Source organism: Aythya marila (assembly GCF_965140915.1).
Source record: "Aythya marila genome assembly, chromosome: 3".
Classification (NCBI taxonomy): Eukaryota; Metazoa; Chordata; class Aves; order Anseriformes; family Anatidae; genus Aythya; species Aythya marila.
Window position 1 is genome coordinate 55846768 of NC_139044.1, and position 25195 is coordinate 55871962.

The 25195-nt window shown below is 41.3% G+C and overlaps 1 protein-coding gene across 5 annotated transcripts in view; it reads left to right on the top strand.

The window, feature by feature from the left end:
* PLAGL1 (PLAG1 like zinc finger 1) overlaps positions 1–25195 on the top strand; it is a 44703-nt gene that overhangs the window by 6692 nt on the left and 12816 nt on the right. For 4 of the 5 annotated variants that reach the window (XM_082757824.1, XM_082757826.1, XM_082757827.1 and 1 more), the window contains one exon: positions 12393–12435. In XM_082757824.1, the coding sequence (XP_082613950.1) occupies positions 12417–12435 (19 nt within the window). In that variant the 5' untranslated portion in view covers positions 12393–12416. Of the gene's footprint in view, positions 1–12392; positions 12436–22896; positions 23051–25195 lie in introns of those variants that run through there. The other variant, XM_082757828.1, reaches the window with a different exon arrangement.

Below are 25195 nucleotides of genomic sequence, written 5' to 3' on the forward strand. Positions count from 1 at the left end.
CTGCTTCATCACAGTCAGTGAAACCAATATGTTTCTGTAAAATGTTTTAGTTTCAGTATCTGAGCACGTTCAGACAAAAATAAGCTTTACTGGAAATATTCTGACTGGTACATGACTCATTTGTTTTTACAAACCTAACGCTGCTTTCCTCACAAAACAAGTAAATAAGCAGGCAGAGCTAGCTCAAGTTTACTCTAAAATCTGAAAATCTTGAAAGTTGGTGCCTCTAAAAAGTACTCTCTGCTTTCCCTTCTGTCAGCTCAACAGGGGTAGGAGGAGGGATGATGGTGAAAAGTTTTTTACTGCTATAATTTCATTCACAATGTCCTGTTTTGGAGACTTGTTGCGTTGGATTTTAACTTATGCTCAGAACAAAAGCTTGCAGAGGAATTTTCAGTATTTTGGAGGTTGCAGATGGATCTTAATGATATTCTTATCACTGTTCATGCCCAGCAAGGCTTCTGGGCCTTATTACTTCTCGCACAACAGCTGCCAGTGACGAGAATAATTTTCACGCTTGGAAATCATCTTTACTTGACCTGTGTGCATTTCCATGCTGTTCTTCTCTAAAATATTCTGAGCATGAGTGATAGAGAGAATCATCTCCCTTTTTAATTCATGAGCTTGCTCTACAGATTTTTCACTGCATCTGCTAAGATACGCGGAGCTTTTTGATTAAGAAAAATGTTGTATAGTTTTAATGCATTTATTGACTAAAATGAAGAGAGGCTGCCCTGGTCAAACATGGACAAAGAAGAAAAGAAGGATAAATAGGAGAGTAAAATGATTTCTCCCCCTTTATCTTATTCTATGAGAAATTAGAAGACTGTAACTGATTTTTCTCCTAAAGTTGAGCTTAAAGCTTTGGTGATTTGTCAGCACTAAAGCCTGAATCTCAGAACAGTGTAGTCTTTACATGCCTCAGCACCAATACGGGCAACTATTTACAGGCCTCTGTGAAAAACAAATTTTAGGTTCTGGACCCCTGACAAAGATGAAATCCTGAGTTACAGAGTGCATGCAAGTATGTAAGAAGTCATCAAAGTGACTTAGTTAAGAAGGGGTTTGGGGTCTTAGTTTTTATTAAAAGAAATCTGTCAAACTTTTACTAAGTTTTCCATAACATCTTTTATTACCATTTAAAATAGATTAAAATTGTAAGGAATTTTAGAATAAGACATTACAAAAATGACTATCGACTCCCTAAGCTAATTTAAAACAGTATAAAAATTAAGTCATTTTAAATATTTTGTACGCACATCAGTTGAACAGTTCACAAGATATTTGAAGACAATGCAGCATGTATTTTTTTAATTTATTTTTTTAATCTGTAAAAATATTAGGAGGGTATTTTTTTTTCTTATGAAATTCATTAATTCTTTGGGCTATATAAGTTTCTAAATTTTCTTTATTATCTGTAATTTGCACTGATTATTTTATTAATCAACTAATTTAATTTTTAAAGTTATAACCATGACTTTTTCTAAATTCCAGTCTGTTAGCAAAAGATGTTGTGGACCTATTTGGGTGCTACTCTTGCTGTTACAAGTCTAATAACATATTTTGGTTTCAGACTCTTAAATTGTAACAAATAGTCATTTTTCAATCTTTTAATTCAACAAGGGTGATCTTCAAAACTTGAATCTGTGGAGCTTGCAGGGCAACATCCAGCATTATCTTTGTGAAAAATGTGAACTCTGCCTTCAGCTTGTGCCTGCAGAGCACTGACATCGTAAAGATTCTCCACATGAGAATCTGGTTTGCTTATCGTCAGTGAACAAATACCAGAAATCCTGTGGTGTAGGGTTTTTTGTTTGTTTGTTTGTTTTTGGTTTTGTTTGTTTGTTTTTTAAAACATTTTAGTGGAGTTGAAGACTGGTACAACAAGAATAGTACACTTAAAACCATCTAAGTATTGGATAGTGGACACTCTTAGATAGCCATAAGTTCTTCCACCTGCAGACCTTTCATCCGATATGAACACCTCACAGAATATGTTCACAGAGATTTTATAAATTGCTAAAATGACCTTTTGGTAACTTGGGGTGCAGATGTCAAATGTCTGAGTGGATTTGGGTTTTCATTAACTCACTGAACCATGCTGAATGAATGTTTCAGATGTCAAAGTTGAAGAGGTCATGCAACTGAGTGAAGAAATAAGGACAAATGACCTCTTGGTGAACTTTCAATGAAAGGCTGGAGATCACAGGATTTATTTTTTCTAGATTATCATTACAAGCTTTTCTGCATCAGGGCAACTTTTAACCAAAGAAATGATGTATTCCTGTACTTAGCATTCCTCCACAGTGCACCAAATTTCATGTAACTAATTTAGTATTGATATAGGAGTTAATGGTCACTTATTTTTAAGTGTTTTCTTCATTCTGTGGAGCCAGTGGCTGAGAACTCATCCTTTACCAGCCTCTACAAGACTATTCAGCGTTGGCCTTGTTATTCTGATTTCCTAATTCCTCTTGCATACTCCAGCACTGAAAAAAGAAGCTTGCTTAGGCAAGAGCCGGCCTCCTTTCATTTAAGTTTCAGTTTTGCCAGAGAAGACATGAGGACTACATTGCAGGATGAAATTACAAGGCTAAATTTTTAAACAAGCATTTAATGCCACTTTTCTTTTTTTGGCTTCTTATTTGAGTAACGTGTAAAGAGTGGCACAGGACCCAAGGGGGTTTGTGTACCATACAGTTACTAAGAAGGCTTCCAATCCAGACCTCTGAAAGGAAGAGGTCTAATTATAACTCTGTGCTACAAGCTGTCAGTCTGGGAAAACAAGAGGCTCAACAGATCAGTAGCTGATAGTGGGGACCAGCTTTTTCTCTTTCCTATACCTCTGATAGAGGTTATTATGCTAGATAGGAATGGTGATTCATTGTAGTGATTTTGTGCCCATATCTACATTTATTTAGCAGTAATCTGTGAGCAGCAACTTGCTGATTTTCAGGATCATCATCTGGTTTCTGAATGAAATGAAAAATGAAAGAAACAGATAAAGAACATTTGGGAACCTGTGCAGCTTTCATTAGTGAAGTACATATGCAATATTTGGAGGATTTGTTTTTTTTTAGCATTTAGGGTTGTGCAGTGCAGGCATTGCAAGCATACTATGAAAATAGAACCCCTAAAATGAACATACTCTTTATGAGGAAAAAATAAAAGAAAGAAATCACTCCTTGAGTATTAAGCCCTGATGATTTATTGTACTCCAGCTTTGTAAACTAGGTTTAATAATTGCACTTTGCATCTGTATCGTAGGATGCAATAGATGGCATTTTACATGAAGTATCTCACTCTTGCCATTCCACGCCTGCAGATTGGAGTGAAAGGAAGGAAGGTTTTTTTGCTGCAGAGGTTGCCGCTGGCAAATCCAGCAGCTGCTGCTAAAATCTTAGGTTTTGCAGGTTGCAACAAATAGTGTGAGGATATGACAGAGAGCTTTCAAGCAATTTTTATTTATTTATTTTAAGTTTGAGTCCCTAGATTGAAAACAGGGAATATAGCATTTGTAGTAGACGAGATGCTGTTAAGAAACAGTGGGGAATATTTGGGAACAGCATTAATTGTGGTTCGATACATAAGTTACATATAGGGATGTCCAGCTTTTACAAAGCAGCTAGAGACAAAACCTCCAGACCTGTAAGACTCGCTATTAAGACCGCATGCTGCATCTAAAATACCTGTATAAATACCAATATTCTGTACCTGAAGTCCTTTTTCAAATAAAAAGTTCCTTAGTTTTAGTAATTTCTGAATGAAATGAGTTTCACAGGATTGAAAATTAAAGCTGTTTTAAGAGTAAGAGCAAGATTCTGAAAGTGATATTTGACCAAATAATTTGTATATGAGTATTTACATAATTTAGTAGCGATGCTACATTGAAATACAGTGGTATAGGACACATCTGGATGATGTAGGTATGTGCAAAGTTTATGAATATCTGAAGCTGGGAGATTTTAAATTACCATAATCTAAGCAAGATGTGTAAGGTAAAATATTGGCTTGCAGATGATAAATCTATTTTAAAGCTTTCCTGAAATTTACTTCTGTTGCTGAAGTACTTACCAAATCCATTTACCTCCTTTCTGGTCACAGGTGTGATTATGGCTGTAAGTGGAAACGTGTGGGCCCGCTGACTCGTTGGCCTGCTGTAGGTTTCATTCATCATTTTTGGAAAGCTGGCAGCTTCTAATATGTTTTACTTGTAGTGAGCTTATGAAAGGAGATAGTGTTAAAGCCAAGACTTTCGTAAAACCTTTTTTAAGCTCCAGGAGGCTTGTTGACTTTTTGTGGCAGGCTGCATAAAGAGAATGCAGACAAGGAAGGGAAAATCTCTCTATCAATCTGCCCAACTGTCAGTGGCTTCCCTGGCCAAAAGTGGGTGCCTGTTCCTAAAGGGAAGATTGGAATTTGAGTCTAAAATGATGAGAATAGCTTAGCCAGTGTGTTGAGAAAGAATGTCTCACAGGAAAAGTGCTTTTTCACATGACTTCATACAAGTGGGTTTTGTGTTTGTTTTGTGCCAGCTCAGTCCTGAGTTTCAGCTAGTAGACCAGAATCCTCTCCACAGACTCATTGAAATGGAAATGTTTCTGCCCTCTGCTGTGGAATGCAAATTATTTTAGGAATGTTCCTGGGTCTTGAGGCTTTTTAAAACTCACACTTTTAAGATTATTTTTTTTTTTAGCTCTTTTTTTAACTGATTCTCAGAACAAAACAAGCATCCAGAAAGATGATTGGTGCCTAGGACTTGACCCAGCAAAACACAGAAGTGTAGGTTTGTCTTCACATGTACAAATAGTTCCCTGTAAGCCAGTGGTGGTAAGACATGGGAAATGCAGAAATGCTTTGCTGGATCACAGTCAAAGTGCTGAGTGCTTTGCAAAGCCAAACAACACAGCAGCCCTCAGAATGGAAGACTGGTCTGAGATACTATTTTGTGTCATTCCCTAGGATTTGGGCTACCTTTTTTACTATCTTTTTTTAAAAATACTATTTCATAGCGTTTCCTTGCACTGGAGATAGGCAAAGACCTATACTTGTTGCACTGTCTGCCATAGGTCTTTTGCTGACCAGAGTAGACCAACATCAAGTGGTACGATGTTAGGAAAATGATAATGAGAGACACTGGCGTACTTCAGAACAGAGAAACTTCCTAAGGAACAAGACGTGGGAATTTTTGGTCTTTGTGTTTCTAGGGTTAAGACACAGAATATAAAGTGATTTGCTTTAAATGAATATTGTGAGATATATTTTTTTAAAAGTTAAGGTAGACTTGAATAGGTTAGGTTTACATATGGACCATATTTGATAGTGCTACATGTCGAGATGATCATAAGCAGGTTAGAGTATTGATTGGTTGGTGCAAGGAATGGGAAGACAGGACTTTTTTTAGGTATTCTGTCCAAGTTTAACACTTAGTGTAAGTTGTTCGAAATAAGAACCAACTGATCCAAAAATTGTTGAAGTCAATTAGATGTCTCTTTGCCTGATCTCTTGAAGTCACTGGAAATTGACATTGCATTAGGTAGCTTGCATAGGGAGGCATTTAATCCTTAGAGATGCTATAAAGTATCCTTCAGCAGCAGGCCTAGTTTATATATTTGTACCTGTGTGTGTGCACGCATGCTTTAAAAGGATATTAAGAAGCTAAACAAAGTATTCTCAGTAAACGCATTAGAGAAACTGTATCCTTGAGCGCATTACTTATTCTTCACCATCTCCCTTAGGATTTTGCTCCTTATTCTTTTACCTCTGCTTAGTCCTTTGAAAAGGAGAAATGTTCCATATGTAACTCCTGACTTTACTTTTTACATTCACACATAAAACTTCCATATGAAGAACTTCTGCAATGTCCATGAGCCAGATTTCTAGAGACGGGACACAAGTGTTGATATGTTGCTATATCCAAGTTATTTTCTTAATCAGGAAAAGATGCAGAATCCCATATAATAAAGAAAAATATTATAATGGTAGAAGAGTTGTACTGTTTTCTAATTATAAAAATAATTCCATGATGTGAAAAAATTACGTAAGTTTATGAAAGGGACTCCATATGTGGTAGATATGAAAAGACACAAAATTTTACTGTGGGATGTGTTTGGTGAGTTGTAATCATCATGTGCCAAATCCTGATTTTGGGTGCACATGTGGGACTAATACTAACTTCAGAAAGTCTGTGTAGGTTTCTCTGAATGGAGATTTTGGTCCTTTGTATTGTTTCCTCCCCTGTTAATACTTAAATCATTTCTGTATCACTGAGATTTTCCTTCCTGTTCATGAATTCAAGAGAATAACTATGTCAGCAGAAATGCCCAGCACGAGAGCTAGCGACAGCCAAAAAAGAACAAGTGGGCAGCACTAATGGGATTCTAATGCAGTGCAGTAGATGCGTTGTCACCAAAAGGTGTGCTTTCTTCTAATGGATACAACTCGAGGCATAAGGTATGCTGACAGTGAAGCCCTGGCAAACAGTTTCTGTCAGGGGGAAGAAAGAGTCCTTCCTGATTTAATCTTGGTGTAAGTAGGTTAAGTGTGGTTTTCCTGTCACGTCTTTGCTCGTGTATTTTAAAGACATCTGCAACCGCGTTACTTAGCTTGAAAGAAAATGCTTTTACTTGCATTTTACCTCTGCTCAGTTAAAATGTCATGAACAGTACTTGGACAGTTACAAGCCATCTATTTTTACGTGGGGCTGCTGTGAATCTATAAACAGGTTGTACAGCACAATTTTCGGAGTATCTGAAATATAGCAGTATCCCCTTCACATCTCTATGAAAAGGGTGGAGAGATGGCTTCACAGCATCAGGAAAAGTCTTCCAGGGACTGATGAACTAATGCATCTCTCTGACATGCAGCACAGCACTGAGGTGCATTTTTGAGCCATGTAATGTCAAATCATTAGGCAGTGCCTGCACTGGTAATTAGCATTGGTTTTTGAGGCAAACTATTGTGCCGAGAGCAATGTAAGGAGCTCTGTACTAACCTTTGAGGGCTCAGGGAGTGGGAGATGGGGGGGGGTATATTCTGTAGTAGGTGCTGACTAGTTCAGACCAGCCAGACTTCTGAGCACAGTGGATTCATAATTCAGAAAGTATCATACGGGTCTTTGTCTCCTCATGACATGAGTTTCTTCTGCAGACAGCATGTTCTCCTGCCATCTGCAGATGGCATCACGGTGCAGACATACGAGTAGCACCCACAGCATAAGCATGTTAAGATGAAAGCTTTTCCTGTTGCTGATACTTAGCTCTGTCCATGTCTGTGCCTGCTTTTCCTCCGACTTTCTGGACCACGATGCCAGGGAAGGCAGGTGTACATTTTCTGAGAGAGTCAGGTCCTAGGTAGAGCCCTAACACATGAGCCCATGTGACAGTGCTGTGGCATTGCATGCAGGACAGCTGTCTCGAACATTGAGCTCTAGGCTTATGCTGCAGATGTTGCAAAGGCTCCTCTCAGTCAGAGCAGTTTCCTGGCCTGCCTTGCAGTGGAGTTTGTCATCTCTAGCGAAGGCTTTCATTGAGAATTGCATTCAGAAACCTTAACCAGGTGCCACCATCGTATTTTCCAGGCACAGAAGGACTAGAAAGGGGAACTTCTGTTCCCCCTTTTGCTGAGCTGAGCTGTCAATGCTCAACCACTGGTATGCAAGGTAGTTTTCTGTTGAGGGATTTTTTGAAACAGCAAAAATCCCATGACTTGCTGTAGCTGAGCAAACCAAGCTACCAGGGCAACTATGAGAAGTTCCCATGACTGTTCCCACACCACCCAATTGAGGAATTCAGAAAAATATTGTTACCAGTAGCTGGCTTCAAGGACAAGGTCTATATGACTGCTAATCACAAGGGGGTTGTTTTCTTGCAGGTGGGGTTGTTTTCTTGTAGTTGTTTGTCTGCGTGCTTTTGACCAAAAATCTTGTGTGAAACACTGTCTGCCCCTGTTAAGTTCATTATAAAAGTTAGGCTATTCGGGCAATAAAATGGAGCATGATCTGACTCTACTGGTGTCTGTCGTGCTTTCGGCCGTGCTTCCTGCAACAGTTTTCAAGGCCACTATAGGCAGCCCTCACATGTCTTATCTGTGAACAGTGCCAGAGGTCCTGTGGGGGCTGGTTTCCCTTGCTGTCCATTTTCTTGTGGATCTCACCTTCCTTCTGGTGCAGCAGGGGCCCTGATCCCCACGCAGGGCCTCATGGACCATACCTGGGAACTGGCTGGCTGATTTAATTTCTCCTGCATCCTCTGTACCAGAACAAACAGGGGAACGGGTGCTCCTTCCCAGTGGGGAAACTGCCACAGTGTACACCCACCCCAAATCACACATGCTTGCAGAGTACCCACTGCAGTGACTTGCAAAATACGCTATGCAAATTCTGTAAATTTTTGGCAATAGTAGAAAACCTAAGAAAAACAAAACCTGAAATCCTGCCTGGCTCATATACCAATGTACCAATATACAACATGTCCTTCTCCTCAGTAGGCAGAACCAAATGCACCTTCCATTCCTCTTACCAGTGCATAACCCATGTTTACCACCACAAGGCATTGAACTTTTCCTCATCCAATATGCCTGTAGTCTGTGCTTTGCTCTCTGTAAACATTGCTAACCATCTATCATACCATCAAGTCCTACTCATCTTAAATTCATAAGCCGATTTCCTGATACATGAAAGCCCTCAAGAACCTCAGAATGTTTTGCCTCAAATTAATTCTCGTGGCTGCAGTTTCCAGGTATGGGAAACATTCCCCTCTCTGTTCCTCCTCCTCTTCTGCCCATCCACTGATGAAAAAAGACAGTATTTAAGGGCAACCACAGTCAACTTCTGGTTGTGTGGGCATCATAGCAAGTTTGGCTGATATACCTGCAGCACTCATGTACAGGCCAATGTGGTGTACAAGGAGTAAAACCACAGAAGACTGGCCAACAGGAATGTCAAACTGAGGCCAAGGTGGCCAGAGGCCAACCACCCAAGTTTAGATTCACGAGTAGCCAACGTGGCCAGAAACCACCAGGCACTGTGCCTAGCTGGCACAGCAGAAGTGACTGCCGTGGTTGTGCATGTGCCATTCTGCATGTGCTGCAGCCCCCTGGGACAAGGGGCAATACAGCGGGCAAGAGGTGCCCTCATGCACCAGAGGACTGGCCTTGAAGCAGAAGCAGGATTTTGGTGGCTGTTCTCTGTGGCTGGGACAGGAGCTTCTGGGTCTGTGTTGAGAGTAACTGCAGGGAAGGGCTGGCACAGCTTATGAAGGAGCTTTTAGTTCTGGTTACACTCCCTTGCCTCTGCAAATACACCTTGCTGTGCTTATCTTCACACCAGCAGAGATAACATGACCGGCTGCTGGAAGAGGAGCAGGTGCACCCACTGCTCTACTGCCCTGCAAGTGGCTTGGGTTGCTGGGACTGGGATGCCCTCAGGAGGTGTTTGCTCTTGGTTTGCACTCTCTATGCCCTCCCCAAGTGCGGGACTTGGGCACTGTGGGGTTGCTGCTGTTAATGCTTGCTCACCAGAGCACCGTACACAGGAGAATAGAGGAAGTTGCTCAGGCTTTTGGAGCCTATGTAGAAACACACTTTGGTGATTTATGGTTATCTTCTTCATAGTGCCCTCATTGCCTGGGTTGAATCTTCCGCAGCAGTCTTGTACCTTTGGCCACATCCTATAAGTGTCACTAGAGTGACAAAGTCACTAGAGTATGGCTGGGTGGCAAGCATGTGAGGGGCAGGGAGAGGATGGATCGAGGCTGGACTTTTTCCTGGCAAGAGACCGTTGGCAGACCAGATGTGGGAGGATGAAGGTAAACTGCTGACTTACACTGTATGGAAGGGGATAGCTTCTTGTTTTGTGATGGTTTGCCAGGCAATTGCCCTGCAAAAGGAATGCCAGCAAAATTAAATCATTTTGCCTCATAATTCAGTGGGGGACTGAAATCTTTATTAGTTGATGGCACTGCTTTGATAGTGATAACGTAGTCTGCTGTGTTTGGGGATGAGAAAGGTTGGCATGTGTATGGTCACATATGGGTGCCATTAAAGGCCACTGTTCCTTCTGCAAGACCTAAATTAATGGAAATTAATACCACAGACAAGGGCCTCACTCAGAGTGGAGTCCAACTGCAGAGTAGTTTTGTTTTGTTTTGTTTTGTTTTTCAGAATTAAAGTATTTTCTGGTTGGTGGAAATCGGGAATAGAAACCCTGCTCACAGCATTACCGTTTTCATCTGGGAAGGAGGACTTGTTCACGTCCTTTGAGCATCTAGGCCCCTTTACTGCTTCTCTCTCATGTCTGCACACAGTCCTAGTCTGAGACGAAAGCAAGTCTGTACCAAGCTCTGTATTCACTGGAGACAGCTGTTTTGGCAGAAGACAGAGGTTACAGAAGAGAAGTTGATGTGCAGGCACTTCTGTTTCATGCCCTGTCCTCAGTCTGCTTGATCTCAGAAATGCTGCACTAGCAGCCTGGCTGTTCTCAACCTGGCATCATGTAAAATGAGAAACAGCAATACTGTAGGACTTGATTCATTTGCTTAAACATAAGCGTCCAGTGAGTGCTGTCTGAGCTGCCCTAGGCAATCCTGCCTGGCTTCGAGCTCCTGGACCAGAAGGGACTCATTTTCCTGCGTAACCAGTATGATATCTATCAGCCTCGTGTGGATGCTTCAGGTATCCTAGCACATCTCAAAGGGCACTGGATGCTTGTGTGCGAGCAACTGAAGCATCTTTCCTTGTAGTGTCTTCCCTGCTGAAGGTCTCTGATGATCTGCTCCCCATCAGTTTTATCCCCTTGATGTTAGGGAATGTATGCTGCCCAAAGGTGGGAGGAATCTTTTTGGTTTTGTGTTGAAAAATCTGAATTTTCAAGAATAAAGACTGCAATATACCCATCAACTACCCTTCACACCCACCCCTTTAAAATGCAAAATATGTACTTGTCATCTATTTGGTGAAGGCAGCATAGGCTTGAAAGACATGTTTAAGCATGTGGGAAGCGAAGACTAGGCAGCTGTTCATATTTCAAAGTCAGAACTCTTCCAAATTCTAGTGTAGAGCATCTATAAAATGTATTTTCTTTACGTATCACCCTTTATGCTACGATTGACAATTTAAATCCATGGTGGGTTATGTTGTGGTGAGAGACGTGGTAAAACAGCAAGTCTGATTTACTAGCTTTGTGTGTCATGGTTTGGGGTTGGGTCTGTGAACACTCACAGATGAGAATATGTATGTTCACCTGTTGCTAATTTGATAATGTCATCATCCAGCAGATAGCTGGATCACAGCTTCTTTCTTGGCGTATTCTCATCAGCAGACCTCTGACTCCTCTCTACTTCATCATCATGCTCTGTCTTCTTCCTATCTCACCACTTCTGTACTCCCCTGGCATCCATTTCCTCCTTACTTCCTCATTCTTCCTTGCTGTCCGTTTTTCCTGCCATCTCTATTGACTTCTTCCAGGCGCCTCTTCCCTCAGTTCTCCCAACTAGTTTCAATTCATTTGGAAGTATCTGACTAAAAATCGTGGTAGTTTTGGCCAATTCCAGTCAGCAACAAAATACCCTTGTCTTCACCAGGGCCAAGTTTTCACCCTAAATCATGTGCACACACCTTAAGTCCCTGCCTGAAATTTTCAACACTTGTGCAGGGCAAGGCAAAAAGGTATATGCTGATGAAATTTTTACTGTTACTTGTGAAAGTACTATTATTATTACTTATTATTACTTGCTTTATTATTTCTGTTGCTCCAAGCAGTCTCATCCATGCATTGAGATCCCACAGTGTTTGAGACTGCAGACAGCTACAGAAAAGCACTCTGCTCTTACGGTAAACTCTGCCTATAGTAAAATTTCAGGCAAAAAAAAACAGTGGATGAATGAGAAGGGAACCCAATGAACAGAGTTCAGCAGGAAGCTGGAAGTCTACAGAAGTCTTTCAAGAGTGCAAACAAAATGCCTTATCCTATGTGTAGTTAATGCTTTCTTTGACTTTGCTGCTGTGAGGACTCTTAAGATGAATACCAGAAATAGCAGGCTTAAACATAAGATGGCATGCAGTGGGGTAAAATATGCAGCAACTGAAAATTCTGTTTTTATAATAAATATCAATGAGGAAGTGGGATGTAGTGAATTGTGCTGACTTAATTACTTTGCATTACTTTAATGTCGTCAATTCACATTGTGAAATGGACTCATTTGTTCTCGAGTTAATAGATGGATTTACCCTTTTCCTCCTCTAATTTTAATTATTCCTTGCTAGATTTCCCTGGATATGTTCTCCACATTTCCTAAAGAACCAAAAAACTATGGATATGATAACTAGTATGAGATTTGAATATGAATGGCACTAGTTCATAAAACTGATCTTTCTTTTTCATTTATTTTACATAGGTTTCCTTTGCCTGATCTGTAAACATGTCCACAGACCTGCTATGTAAGTACATTTCTCTCATCCCGCAGTAATTTTTTTTGTACCATATGTTTATATCAAATTCCCAGATGTGCTCATGGTTGATGTCTTTTATCTTAAGTATGAAGTCTGCTTTTACATATGCGTTTGTTCTGAGACATCTGTGGAACAGTATTGCCATCATAATCAATGGGATTATTCTTGGAGTAAGGCATGACTTAATGTGAGTAAAATTGTAAAAATCTGTCCCCTGTATAAGAACAGACTGATTCATTGAGGCTTTAAAAATCACAATTCTATTTTAAATGTTTTATCTATCATTGGCACAAATGCCATCTGGGATTACTACCAAGTGATATGCTTGGGAAGTTTTAATCACTTTGTGAATTTAACTCTTGTGTTTCCAGGGCATCATTTTCCATGTCACATCCAAATCTCACTCACATCACTGTTACCCATTTTTCTTCTTCAACAGTAAATAATATGCAGGCATCATAACTACTGCAAAAAAGCTATTTCTCGGGTCTCCTTGATACTTGCACTCTCACTACAGCTTATCTGCAGCATTAAACGTGTTTTCTATGCTTATTGCTCTATCTAAATACGTTCTTTTGGAGTCTCTCCAGTGCTCAGCTGCCATTTTTTAAACATTGCCTCCAAGTGTTGCCCAACTGCATGCTGTACAGTATAAGAGAAGGGGGATTTTGGGAAACCATTTTATCAGTCTTCAATCCTTCCTAAGAAGGAACAAGGAAAATTATATATTTTTTGGTCAATAACTTCAATCAATTGTAATCAATTAATAAATATAGAAGCATCAGCAGCTGACTGGCAGATAGCACCTGTTTGCGGAGGCAATATATATAGTTCAAGATCAAGTTATTTGAGAAAGTGAATTTTTCAACCTTTGTTTGCCAGCTGGCAATTCTGGATTGTACTTAGGTTCTGTTAGATACAGAGAGCTCTAAAAAAGATGGATAAGGAAAGTAATATGCCTGACTGTATTATATACAACAGGCAAACAGCAGGAGTGTAATGTTAAAGACAGGAGAGAGGGTAGGGTAGGGTAGGGTAGGGGGACTTGTGCAGTAGTCCTGGTCAGATTTGCTTAAGACTCTTCAACTCTGCTTGGTCGTATAAGCTAGTTCATCCATTTCAGCTAACTTACGCTCTAGCAATTTCTTTTTTTTCCTCTTCAGCTCAGTGTCAGCACCACTCTCCTGCTTTCCTTAATGATCAGTGGTTTGAGATCACTGGAGAAGTGAAAGCCTGGGGGAGCTGATCTTGTCCACAGTATAAAAACATTGGTTATGGAGAAGAAGGTGGAAGCACTCTCTCCACAAGAATGCACCATGGTGGTACAAGAGGCAGCAGCCACGAGTTGCTTCAGGGAATATATATATTGCCTCTGGATATAAGAAAAAAATTCTTAGCCATGGGGTCAATTAAACATTAGAATAGCCCAGGGAAATAGTTGAATTTCCCATGCTGGAAATATTCATGATGTGGCTTGACCAGGCCCTGGGTTGTTCTAATCTAAGTCCCTTGCTTTCCGTAGGAGCGAGGGCCAGTTGACACTCGGTCATGCTATTAGGACAGACACTTGTGTCACTCAAAGGTGTGTGAATAGCAGTGCTCAGGGGACTTTCCAGGTTCCAGCTGGTGGAAAAACATACACATGTGGGGTTTGTGGCAGCCAGGTAGTGCCTTGGAAAAATGTCAATACAGAGAAGAATGCTAAAGAGAAACATAGGACATATGTACAGATGTGAATTGACTCTAGATTTTTATGCCTGCTTTTTTTTACATAGATAGCACAGAGTCAGGTCATGAGCTTAGTAATTATGGTAAGATGCAACACCAAGGTGTATTTTGGGGATAATGTCTGCCAGGCTCTGCTCCACGTAAGGAATTTGGATGTAACCAACCTGTTTGTGGCAGAAAGAGAAGGCAGAGGGAGGTGTTTAGACATGTGGACCATGTGCCAGGTGGTCTCGGCACCAGGAAGCAGTCTCTGCTGGTAGCAGTAGGCATGTAGCCTTAACAATTGGTCCCTAAGCTTAACCACAGTCTGTCACCAATACGTGGTTCAATACAAGGTCAAATTCTAGGACTAGAAATCTTGTTCCAGATCACATTAATGAAGACTACGTGTATAAATAAAAATACAAAACCTAACAAAATATAAAACCAGAACAACCCCCCTTAGATTCCTAGAGAAAAAAATACTGCAGGTGGGGGCAAATTACACATGGAAAATGTCAAGGCTACACAATGCAAGGGCTGCCAGGCCTGAAATTCCAGTAGCTATCTCTTCAAGCCCATGGAAATAATCCAGAAAAGCCAGCATCCCAATGAAGTTTCATCACGACAAATTGGAGATAGTGAATGTTTCTTCATTTCAGATGGAGAAGCTGGGGGCAAAAAGGAGAGGGGAGTTTATAAAATGTCTGGCAGCTATTGAGGCTCGACCAGTCAGGGAAGTAGCGGACTTCCCTTGGAGCTTGTTTTTCTTTTTATCCTTGGATGAACTAGCGTGCAGTACATTATGCTGCCTGAATGTAGGGGTTTGTCATGGTTGGCGCTGGGGCTGTCCCGGGAGTGTAGGAAGGCGATGAGTGTGAATGGAGCATGCGGTGGTCGCTGGGGCTCCAGCCCTGTCTTCAGGAAACCTGTCGCTGCTTCTCTGAGAGCCATGCAGGAAAGGAGGTGGGTCTTTGATCCCTTTGTTGTTGCTGCTCCCTGGGAATTTGCTGAAATCAATGCCCTGTTTTCCTGGAGAAATGAATGGCTATGCCTAACTAGCTTTGTGAAGCTCTGGGGAATTCACTGCCTCTGTTTATTGACAGCTGAAAAGGAGCACATGGTGCTGAATGGGTCCTCTTGTGAAAACAAAACAGAGCAGAGCTAGACTTAGTTGAACGCAGGGGCATTGGGAAAACTGTGCTGAAGGAAGATGGCATGTTTCCTGCCACCTTCTACTAGAATAGTGTGACTTTCTACTAAAAGTGCAATTTAAATTAAGGTAAGGGCTGTTTTGAATTCCTACGCGTAGTATGATTATGAAATGTTTGCATTTATATTCTTGAGTGCAAAAACAGTGTTTGCATTGTGTTGTGTCATGGGAAACACCTTAGTGACTCTTGTGCTGTTTTTAGCCTTTGTGTTATGTTCACTTATTCTTTAATTAACAGTGGTTAATGAATATGAAAAGTAATAGGAAATAACTTGGTATTTGAGTCTTGCAGTCGGGTCCTTAACATCAGTCTTTTATGTAGGCTATTATATACAGAGCTTTATGTCTCTGAGAATCAACTGGATTGCATCAGATGATTTCTTGACCAGTACAAATCACTGTGTTAACACTTATGCACACAGCAGCTGAGTAACCAGTGGCCCTGTCTGGCAGAAAATCTGGGAACCTAAAATCCCTTGAAATATAAGTGCGTATTTCCAAACCTCCGTTTCTGTGCGTCGACTGGAAGGCAAGAGATGGATTTACCTTTATGTTTGCTGATTTTAGGGATATGGGTTTTTCATAAAGACAACAAAGAATAGCAAGAGGAGGATGGTAATGAAGAAGCAGTATTTGCTTCATGCAAGTCCAGAACAGTTTATCAGACCAAAGGAATTTGGTGTGTAATTCATATGTAAATTTTCTACTGAAAACAAGAGAACAGATCACCAGAGTTTCTATATTAGTTTCTGCAGTGACTGAAGAAGAAAGTTTCTGAGCTCATGTAGCTACAACATTCAGGTGTGGACAAGTTCTGACTGCAGGAATAAAGTTAAGAAATGCCATCTCTTCATTTTTGGGTAAGATCCGGGTGGAGTACTGACTATCACGCAGCCTTGTTCTTGCAGGGCAGCAGGAATTGCTGTTTTTGTGTTGTAAACCTGATTCAAAGCATCTCTGTGTGTGCTGTTATATGAAAACTTTTGGGTAATCCCATAATTTCAGTGGGAGTGCTTGGAAAGTTTCATGTTTTATTGCAGTTGCTTGTGTTGCTTAGTATGGCATTTTTCCCTGAAGTGACTTTAAGCTACTAATCTTACTATTTTTGTCTCATTTTGCTCTTCTCTGCAGCAGATAACTTATCTGTTTTCCTTGGAAGCATCGAGGCTGCATATACAAACATGCTTTCTTTAGAATCCTTTTGCTGATCCTGAAAAGGAAAACATGTAGTTTAACTGTAAGCCATCAGCATTTTTGCATGTGGGTTCTGCTTTTAAATTTCCAAGATTTTCAGAGGAAAAAGCAAAAAAGCAAATTCATTTACGATTTTGAAAAAGATATAAAAAATATTGATGTGAAGCAGCCTGATATTTATATGATATTTATATCTGTGAGCTGCCTAATAACAATTATTGTTATACAAATGTTTCTTTTTTTTTTTTTGGACCGCATATAAGTGTATTCATAGTTGGAAGGCATTGGAAGGCACTAAAATTTAGAGCTAAAACTAATTTAAAGCTTAACATTTAAATTAGAAAGCAGATACATTTGTTGGTTGGTTTAATAACATAATCTAGATATGTTACAAAAATATTGGCCAGTGAGAGTTTTGGTTTCTGGGTAGTTGTAATGGTGTAAATAAAAAAGAAGCACGGTCTTGGAAAGCTTAGTTGTGATCACAGCTTTTTTTCATGAGTATAAGGGAAAGAAAGTACATTCACATATGACACAGAAGTTAGCATTTGTGTTTGGTTAATTGGGTGATAAGGCAGGGAAGAACCACTTATGCCTAACATAATTGACTGGAAAGCGTTTAGCCAGATGTGTGAAGGAAACTGCATGAGGATGTTTTGGCAAGACAGTTGTATCTTCTAACTTCAGGGATCTTTGTGAAATATTAATATTGCTGTGATCTATTGGCAACGTTGAAGTACAAGGCATATAAAATAATTGATGTCCAACCAATAGAATAAGGTATACTGAATACATCGTGGAATATGTGACCATATACAGCTCCAAGTACATATGGATGTTAAATGTTCGCGTTATATGAATACATATCTGAGGAATGGTGCATTTCCCCCGAGATAATGCCTTTAACACCTGTTGATCTTATTCTTTGAGTTAGCAAAATACAAAAATGAATTGTTTGCAATTTTGCTTTGCAAGATTGCTTCTTAGATTCCAGTAATAGACACTGTTGTTTTTATATATATATATATTTATTTTTAGAAATAGTTTAAAGAAAATAGAAATTAATCAGAAACAATTGTAGATAGAGTGCTCGGATTTTATTTGGTCACAAACTAAGACGACTGTCAACAGGAGGATAAGTAGGGCTTTATGGAGATACGTTGCAATCTGAGTTTAGAGTGCTTCATCTGCAGAAAAAAATCTGTAATCATTTCTAAACTCACAAATTTTTGCAACTTTTAAATGTAATTCTCCAATAATACTCTAATTGTGTGCTCTGTAATTCTGTATTTCAGAGAAATAGATTCAAGGTTGTCCTTATGCCTGAGGAGAAGAATTATTGTAAGGAAAATATATTATACTGCTGCCCAGTCTATTTGATGCTATTTTTAAAAACCTTTTCCTAATCAGTCTATTAAAGAAGCTCAGATGGATATAATTTCTTTACTACAGTATCACTTGAGGTATTAGATAATTATCCTTTGGTTCTTATTGAAAATCTTCAGGGTAGAACAAAATAAGTTTGTGTTAGATCTCAGGAAAAGATAAGTAAACGGAAACACAGATACGACAGTTGTATGTGTGGATGTTCTTTTCACAGCAATAGAGTCTTGTGTTTGTTCAGAGGCAGAGCTTCCCAATGTCTATACTTCTTAAAGAAATCACATCATGCCTTAGAAGAGGAAAATAACGGGACCATAAAAGCTAGGTTTGAGGGTCTCCTACTGACTTAATTCCCCAAAAATGGGGATTGAAGCATCCTCTGTGTTCTGGAAATCAGAAAATAAAGGCGCTTCATGCCATAACAGAAATTGTTTGCTATGTCCTGTTATTCAGGTGATGCAGAGTAAGGGTTAAAGATGTTCTGCTAAGCAGTTAGTGACCCTTCATTTATAGTAACAAATCTTTTAAAAAGGTACCTATATTTCAGTATTCTAAATGTTTTTCAGGATTCATGAGCTCAAAACAGAATTTGTTCTTTTGGATGAATTAGAAACCTCCCAAAGGAGGTTTGGAATGAGAAAATTAACTGGTTCCACAGTTTTATCCACACTGTTTCTCTTAAATGTGGTGCAGGTAGTGAGTATTATTTCAGGTTTGGCCCTCCAAGGTCTCAATGCCACAACTTGTCCTAAGTATCCATGTATTCACTTCTCCACATCAACTTCCTTTATTCCTAATGTGGCTAGTCACACAGCAGTAGAGCTAAGCATATGGCCTTCTGCCTGCAGAACTGGGTCCCATGGTCTTAAGACTGATTTTATTCCCACTAGCTGTGCCTTGCTTCATTTAGTTAAAACTGTCCTTAAAGACTCCAGGTGCTCCAGCTGCAGGATGAGTAGAGCTTCTTTGTCATGCAACTCTTCATAGAATCATTAAGGTTGGAAAAGACCTCCAAGATCAGCTGGTCCAACCATCCCCTACCACCAATGTCACCCACTAAACCATGTCCCTAAGCACCAGGTCTAACCTTTCTTTGACCACCACCAGGAACATTGATGCCCTCATTATGTCCTACAGCAAGCACGTATTTCCTTCTGCAGAGTATGTCTACCTGCTTCATTCTTACTCCCAGGAGAGACAGATTATGTGAGCAAGCCATCTGTCATTCTCCTCCGGGCAACATCTGAACTTGATGGCCAGTAACAACCAAGTTCAATGGAAAGTTTCATGACAGTGTGTTTCCACATAAAGGAGAGAGAGACCCAGTCTAAGGTTCCCTTTTAAGGGAGTGTTGCAAGTGTTGGAAATATTTCAACAGATTAATATGAGGCATTAGTCATTAGAATCTCTACACTTCATTTATCAGAACTGAAACCGTGGTGTTGACCAGCTGTGAATAAAGTTGTTGGCCGCATTCATGCTCTTGATACAGTGTGTGTGGTTGTGTGCATGTGTATTTATACATGCATACATACATACAAGAAGACATGCATGCTTTTTTGTTGTTGTTTGTTAGAATAAAAAAAATAATCGTAGAAATTTCTAATGTCTCTGTTAAATTACAACAGTAGCATTAGCATTATCCGCTAAATGATCTCACACTAAAATAAATCAACCAGCCTGCCAAAAATCTCCCCCAAAGAAAAGTGCTCGAGACCAATTAAAGCCACTTCTGCTGTGGGTGGTGAAACCTCTGCTGTGAGGGGCATAGAACAGGGAGTCCAAAATGTGCCCCCAGAGCCACGAGGTGCTTACGAGCAGTTTGGCTGTGACTTCTCTTGATGGTTGCCTATGTTTCTGTGGATGGAGGGATTTTATTTCTGCTGTCTGCAGTACTGAAGCAGTGTGGTTTGGGTGGTGCTGGTAAAGACGTAAAGCAGGGAGGTGGCGCAGCCAGGGGCCGCTGCCTGCACCAGCACCGGCTGCTGCTGGCTGATATGGGGGAGACGGGAGGACTGCAGCAGGGAGCGTTTGCTTGGCATTTTGTGGGAGCACGCTGTGCACGGGCTGAGGCTGTTTCTTGTAAAAAAAAAAAAAAAAAAAAAAAGCCAGTTGTTTCTGTGAATTTGCTGTTAACCACCTTCTCCGTTTCTGGATCCAATTTTATATGACTTTATGCCAAGCCAGTGGAGGGAAGAGAGAAGGAAAAAAAAATCAAAAATCGAACTGCATTTTTCAATTTGATTGTTTGAAATGCATTCAGCTTTCAGCAATGAGAGAAGTCTCTTTGTTCACGCTGATTAGAAGCTATTACATGTAAAGTACAGGAAGTGACTTCATTTGAACTGTACATTCAATATATGGATTCTGATAGCAACCAAACCAATGTGGTGTACCAGAAATGTGACACATACATTTTAGTCCTGAGACTAACCAGAAAAAAGTGTGTGTGTTTTTGTTTTTTTTTTGAACTTAGCTTTCAATCAACCAGTGCTTTTATGTGAAGTCATTTTAGATGAGTGAAGCTAACAAGAACTTTGATAAGCTTGTTGTTCAGACTGGAGAGTGAAGTTAAACTCGATAAACACTCCGGCGTGCTTTCCCTGCTGTTTATTTTTTCTTTTCTCTAAGTTTACAGGAAAGTCCTGCAAGGCACTGCCCTTTCAGGCATTCAAACAGTGAAGGTACCTTTCAGTTTCTCCTCCCTGTGAAGTTTGTAATATACAGGAGAGCACAGGTATCCTGCTGCTGCGCAGCCGTCGTGAGACCCTGCCGAAGCTGCTGTGTGCAGTCCCTTTGTGAATATCACAGCCCAGTTGTGCTCCTTGAATCTTCTCTAATTATTTTGCTCCTAAGACTTGCTCGACGGAAGGACCACAGTAGAAAGCCTCGCAGGGGTCAGTGGGAGGAGGGCTTTTTACGGGAGGCTGGGTGAATTCTTCCTGACCATGCTGGTGGTAGTACTGCATCATCACCAGACAAAAACCTTACTGCTCCCAGATGTTCTCAACTGTCATTACGGTTACTCCCTCTTAGGAACTAGGAATGAATCACAGTCACTGTTATCATTTATGTGTTTGTATAACACATAGTTTTGGAGTTCTGAAAAGTTCTGCACAGGGGCATGACAAGGGCGATGGGAGGGAAGACATCTCTCCAGACACGTATCGGTGCTGAGGCCTGGGCTCACCTGCAGCGCTGCTGGTCCTGGTGCCAGGGAGCAGGCACAGCTTACCAGTCCGACTAAGGCCTGGGGTGGCAGTAAGGCACGTTTCTGTTTTATTTCCATCTCCAAATATAGTAACTCGTTTTTTAAGTTTTACATTTTCGTAGAATGAGGTCATGTTACTATAAATGTGCTTAATGTTAAGGACGATTGCTGGGATGTTTGCAAGCCAGCCACCCACCGTTCCCTTCCCTGGGGAGTAGGGGCCCTAAAAAAAGGCAGAGGCCCTCATGCTCACAGTGCTGCTCATCCCTGCAAGAGATCAGGACTGCTCCTCCACTGAATTTCCCAAATAATACAAATTCACATGTGTATGAATGTGCAAGTCTGCAGTCTTTGCTCAGGTGAGCGGTTATGATTGCAAAGTCAGCCCTGACTGTGGTTTCCTGATCCTTTTTTTTTTTTTTTCTTTTGTGTAGCTGATCAGTTGCATCTGTCTGCTAACACAAGGTTTTCTTTTATGAGATAGAAGTGATACAAAAAAGAAATTGAAGAAAAGTTCACCTATTTTCATGCTGGACTAGAGATCAGTTATTACAGCTAAAGACTGAAAGTCAGTAGAAAATTTAGCGGGACAAAATATTAGAAGGTAAACTTTTTAATAAAATTCTTATATTCTGAGTTCTGGTAATTGTAACTGGAGTTCTACTTTAGTATAACATAAACTGGATGAATTATTTATCAGTTAAGATAAATAATCAGCTCCCTTGTAAATGCACTTTCTACATCAAACTTAGGACATGTAAGGCTTCTTTCATAAAGTTTTAATTTTTTTTACAGAGGAAATGTGTGGCAGTGGTCCACAATAATGGGAAAATAACTTGGGATTAAGTGTTTGCTAATTGAGTACTTTGAATTTTTGCCAAATAAATAATATTCTGGAACAAGCTTTTCAAGCTTGTCCAGCAATGGGTGCTTCAAAACAAAACACAGAGCAGGGAAACCTCACATACTTTTATGTAAGAAGAATCAAGAATTGCATACTGCAAATGCAATATATGTTAGAAGATTTCAGTAAGGTATTTATGTGGCGTTCCTCTACATGAAAGCCCCACGAGGGTAATGGAGCAGTGCAGTTTTACTTTGGGGTAAATTACTGTTGTTTGCTATGCAAATCTTATGACTGTAATTAGACTTGGATTTGGAGTGCTGTGTACACTGATCTTTGTTCCCTCCGTGCATGGGAGCTAGTTTTAATGCTGCAAAACAGCACAGCAGATCTGGAGCACTGCTGGGCCAGACAGTCACTTCTCGCCGCGCATCGTTGCAAGCAATGGCTGTTGTAAGAGGAATGGTTTGCCTCCATGCTCACAGCACACACGTGTAGCACTGCAGACGCCTTCTGAGCCGCTGAAGGATTCAGGTACCACCATGTCACTTGACAGCAGAGGTTGGAGAAGATGCAGGAAGGCTGCCCTGATAAGGATCTGGTTGTTAGCAAACCATTTTTTAAAAAGTTTTGCTCTATGGCTGATTAGCCAAGGAGCTGGTGGTATGCTCAGGCTCTCCCGGCAGAGATTGCTGTTCCTAGTATAGCTATGTATAGCCCCGTTATCTCTGCAACCGGACTTTGTGTAACCGCGGCCCGTGGCGCCTTGCCCACGCTAATGAGCTCTCCCTTGAGGCCGGGCTTGTGCCTGTGGGGGTGGCACTGCACGGGGACTGTGCCGCCGTTTTGGAAATACGAGGTTGGTAACCGTGCTCGAGCCCAGCTGGCTGCTTCTACCTGCAGGAGCTTGGCCCCGAGCAGGGCAGGCGGCCCTGTAGTCATCCGGGGGGAAAGGGAAGCAGGCTGGGCTGTGGTCTGCAGTGCTGGCAGAAGAGAGCTGTCACCTCCACCTGGAGCAGGGGCAAGCACCACCACGGTGGGAAAGGCGCAGGTGAGCCACGGGCATGGTGTTGGTGTCGCGGTCAGCCCATTGCGGTCAGCTGGTGGGTGGGAGCCTGTCCCGTGGGCACTGTGGCTGCTGGCAATGCCTCCTAGCAGCAAGGCAGAAGCTGGCCCCATGGCATGCAGCAGAATAAAAATCCTACCAGGTATGGGATCTGCAGCTTGTGCTGTTTCATCTGCAGGTAGCTAAAAAGGGCATTATTTGGATCAGTGTAAGAATCTTTACAGGCACAGAGAAAGAACCAACAAGTACCCTGTAGGGGACAACATAGCACTGCTGCTCTGAAGTTACAGTAAATGGCATGATCTGTTTTTTTGTTTTTTTGTTTTTTTTTTTTTTTTTTACAGCTTGTAGTACCTGTGAATTTGTTTCTATTATTTTTGTTGCCTACTCATTTAAGTAGCAGCAAAGCAGAGGAACAGAGGCAGTTCTATTAGTCCCTTGCAGGCTTGTACATTATCAAGTATTTCTGTAAACATGACAAGGAATCCATCAATCTTGTTTGTGTAAATATAAGTTACGGGAGCAGGGAAACTGTAAAACCACCAAGCAATATACGAATGTTCCCAACAAAAAGCAGAAAAAAATCTTCACTAAGAGTGAAGAATTTCTATCAGACTGCATTTCATACCTAGTGGTAATGCTGCCAGGTGTGTGTTGCTCCTGTAACAGGATGCTTCATGGTTCTGAACACCTTAGAGGGTGTGAAAAAAATATATATAACGTTTTACCTAAGCAGCCAAGTGAAAACAGGGCATAAAATCTGTGTGAGTGTTGCAAAGTGGTGCCACAGTGTAGCTACAATAGCCGATACATTTTTTGCCTTGCAATTTATCATTGAAATACAAGGGATCCTGACTGAGCTGGTCCTTAACTACCTCCAAGGAAGATCATGAATTTGACAGTTTTGCACTGTTAGTTATTGGGGAAGAAATAGCAAAGACCCCCACTCCTCAGGGGAACTTTTTAAGGCAGTAGGTGCTCTCAGCAGTTATACTTGCAGTGGCCCAATCCCATGTTTCTGGCACACCCAGCAATTTTCAGTGTGCAATACATTCAGAGTTGGGCTACCAGCATGCCAGCGTGGGGTGAGAAGTACTGTGCGGTACATGTAATTCCAGGATGGCTGTTAAACTGCTAAATTAGCTGGTAATCTCCACATCCCACATCAAAACACAGGCAGTCCTAAAGCAAGCGTTGGGCAGGTCTGGGTGTTTTGAGGTGCTGCACAGAGACACCGGCCCAGAGTCACCCCCAGCAAGGTGCTTAACAAGTACATGAACCCAAATGTACCAAACTGCCAGGGTGTTGGCTGAAGTGGGTGGGAAAGCTAATTAACTTATAGCAGTGTCCTAACTCTGAGCTGCTTCCAGCTATGGAGTCTGCTGTTTGGTCATGTTCTCCAGGACAGCACCCTGGTGTTCCAGGTTTTGGCTAGGCACCTTTCTGGCAACTACTTCTTTGCACTAGCCTTATTTTCAGTTTCAGGGAGCATCCTCCATGTGTGTGTTTTAAAATTCCATTTGAGAGTGTTAGATTTCTGTTTTGAAACCAAATCCTCCCCCAGTGTGGACGGAGGCTGGTTGGGAGGTCAGCTCTGTGGTTGTGACGGCACCTGCAGGTGGTGGTGAGTGCCTCAGTCAGGAGTGGGGATGTCACCACCCATCAGCAGGGCCTTCACCAAGCTCGTCTTGTGGTTGCTACTGATATCTCTGGGAGTATTTAATCATGAGCTTTCCCAGTCAGGCCACTTCAAACCATACCATCTGCTTGCATGGCAGCAGAGTTTAACTGACAGGATACCAGTGACAGATTTGGAGGCAGGTTCAAGGGAGGCCTGCTGTGTTCTTCTCCCCTGCTTTCTGCTCCTCGTCTACCCACTGCCTGCCCTGGGGCCTCCATGGTGGCACTGCCCCGGGAGGGCTGCAAGGTTTGCTCAGGAGCTGGGCATTCAGGCGATGAATCACAGAGGCATGGCAGGGAGTGATAAGGTCGTGTACTTTATGATTAGATACATCCTCCCTCTAACAGCGGCTCTTTGTCTCCCTTTTGCTTTTGGTAATGTTTTTCGGCTATTTGCATACAACAACTCTCCAAGCAGGAGCCGTGCAACTTGAAACAAAGTCGCTATTA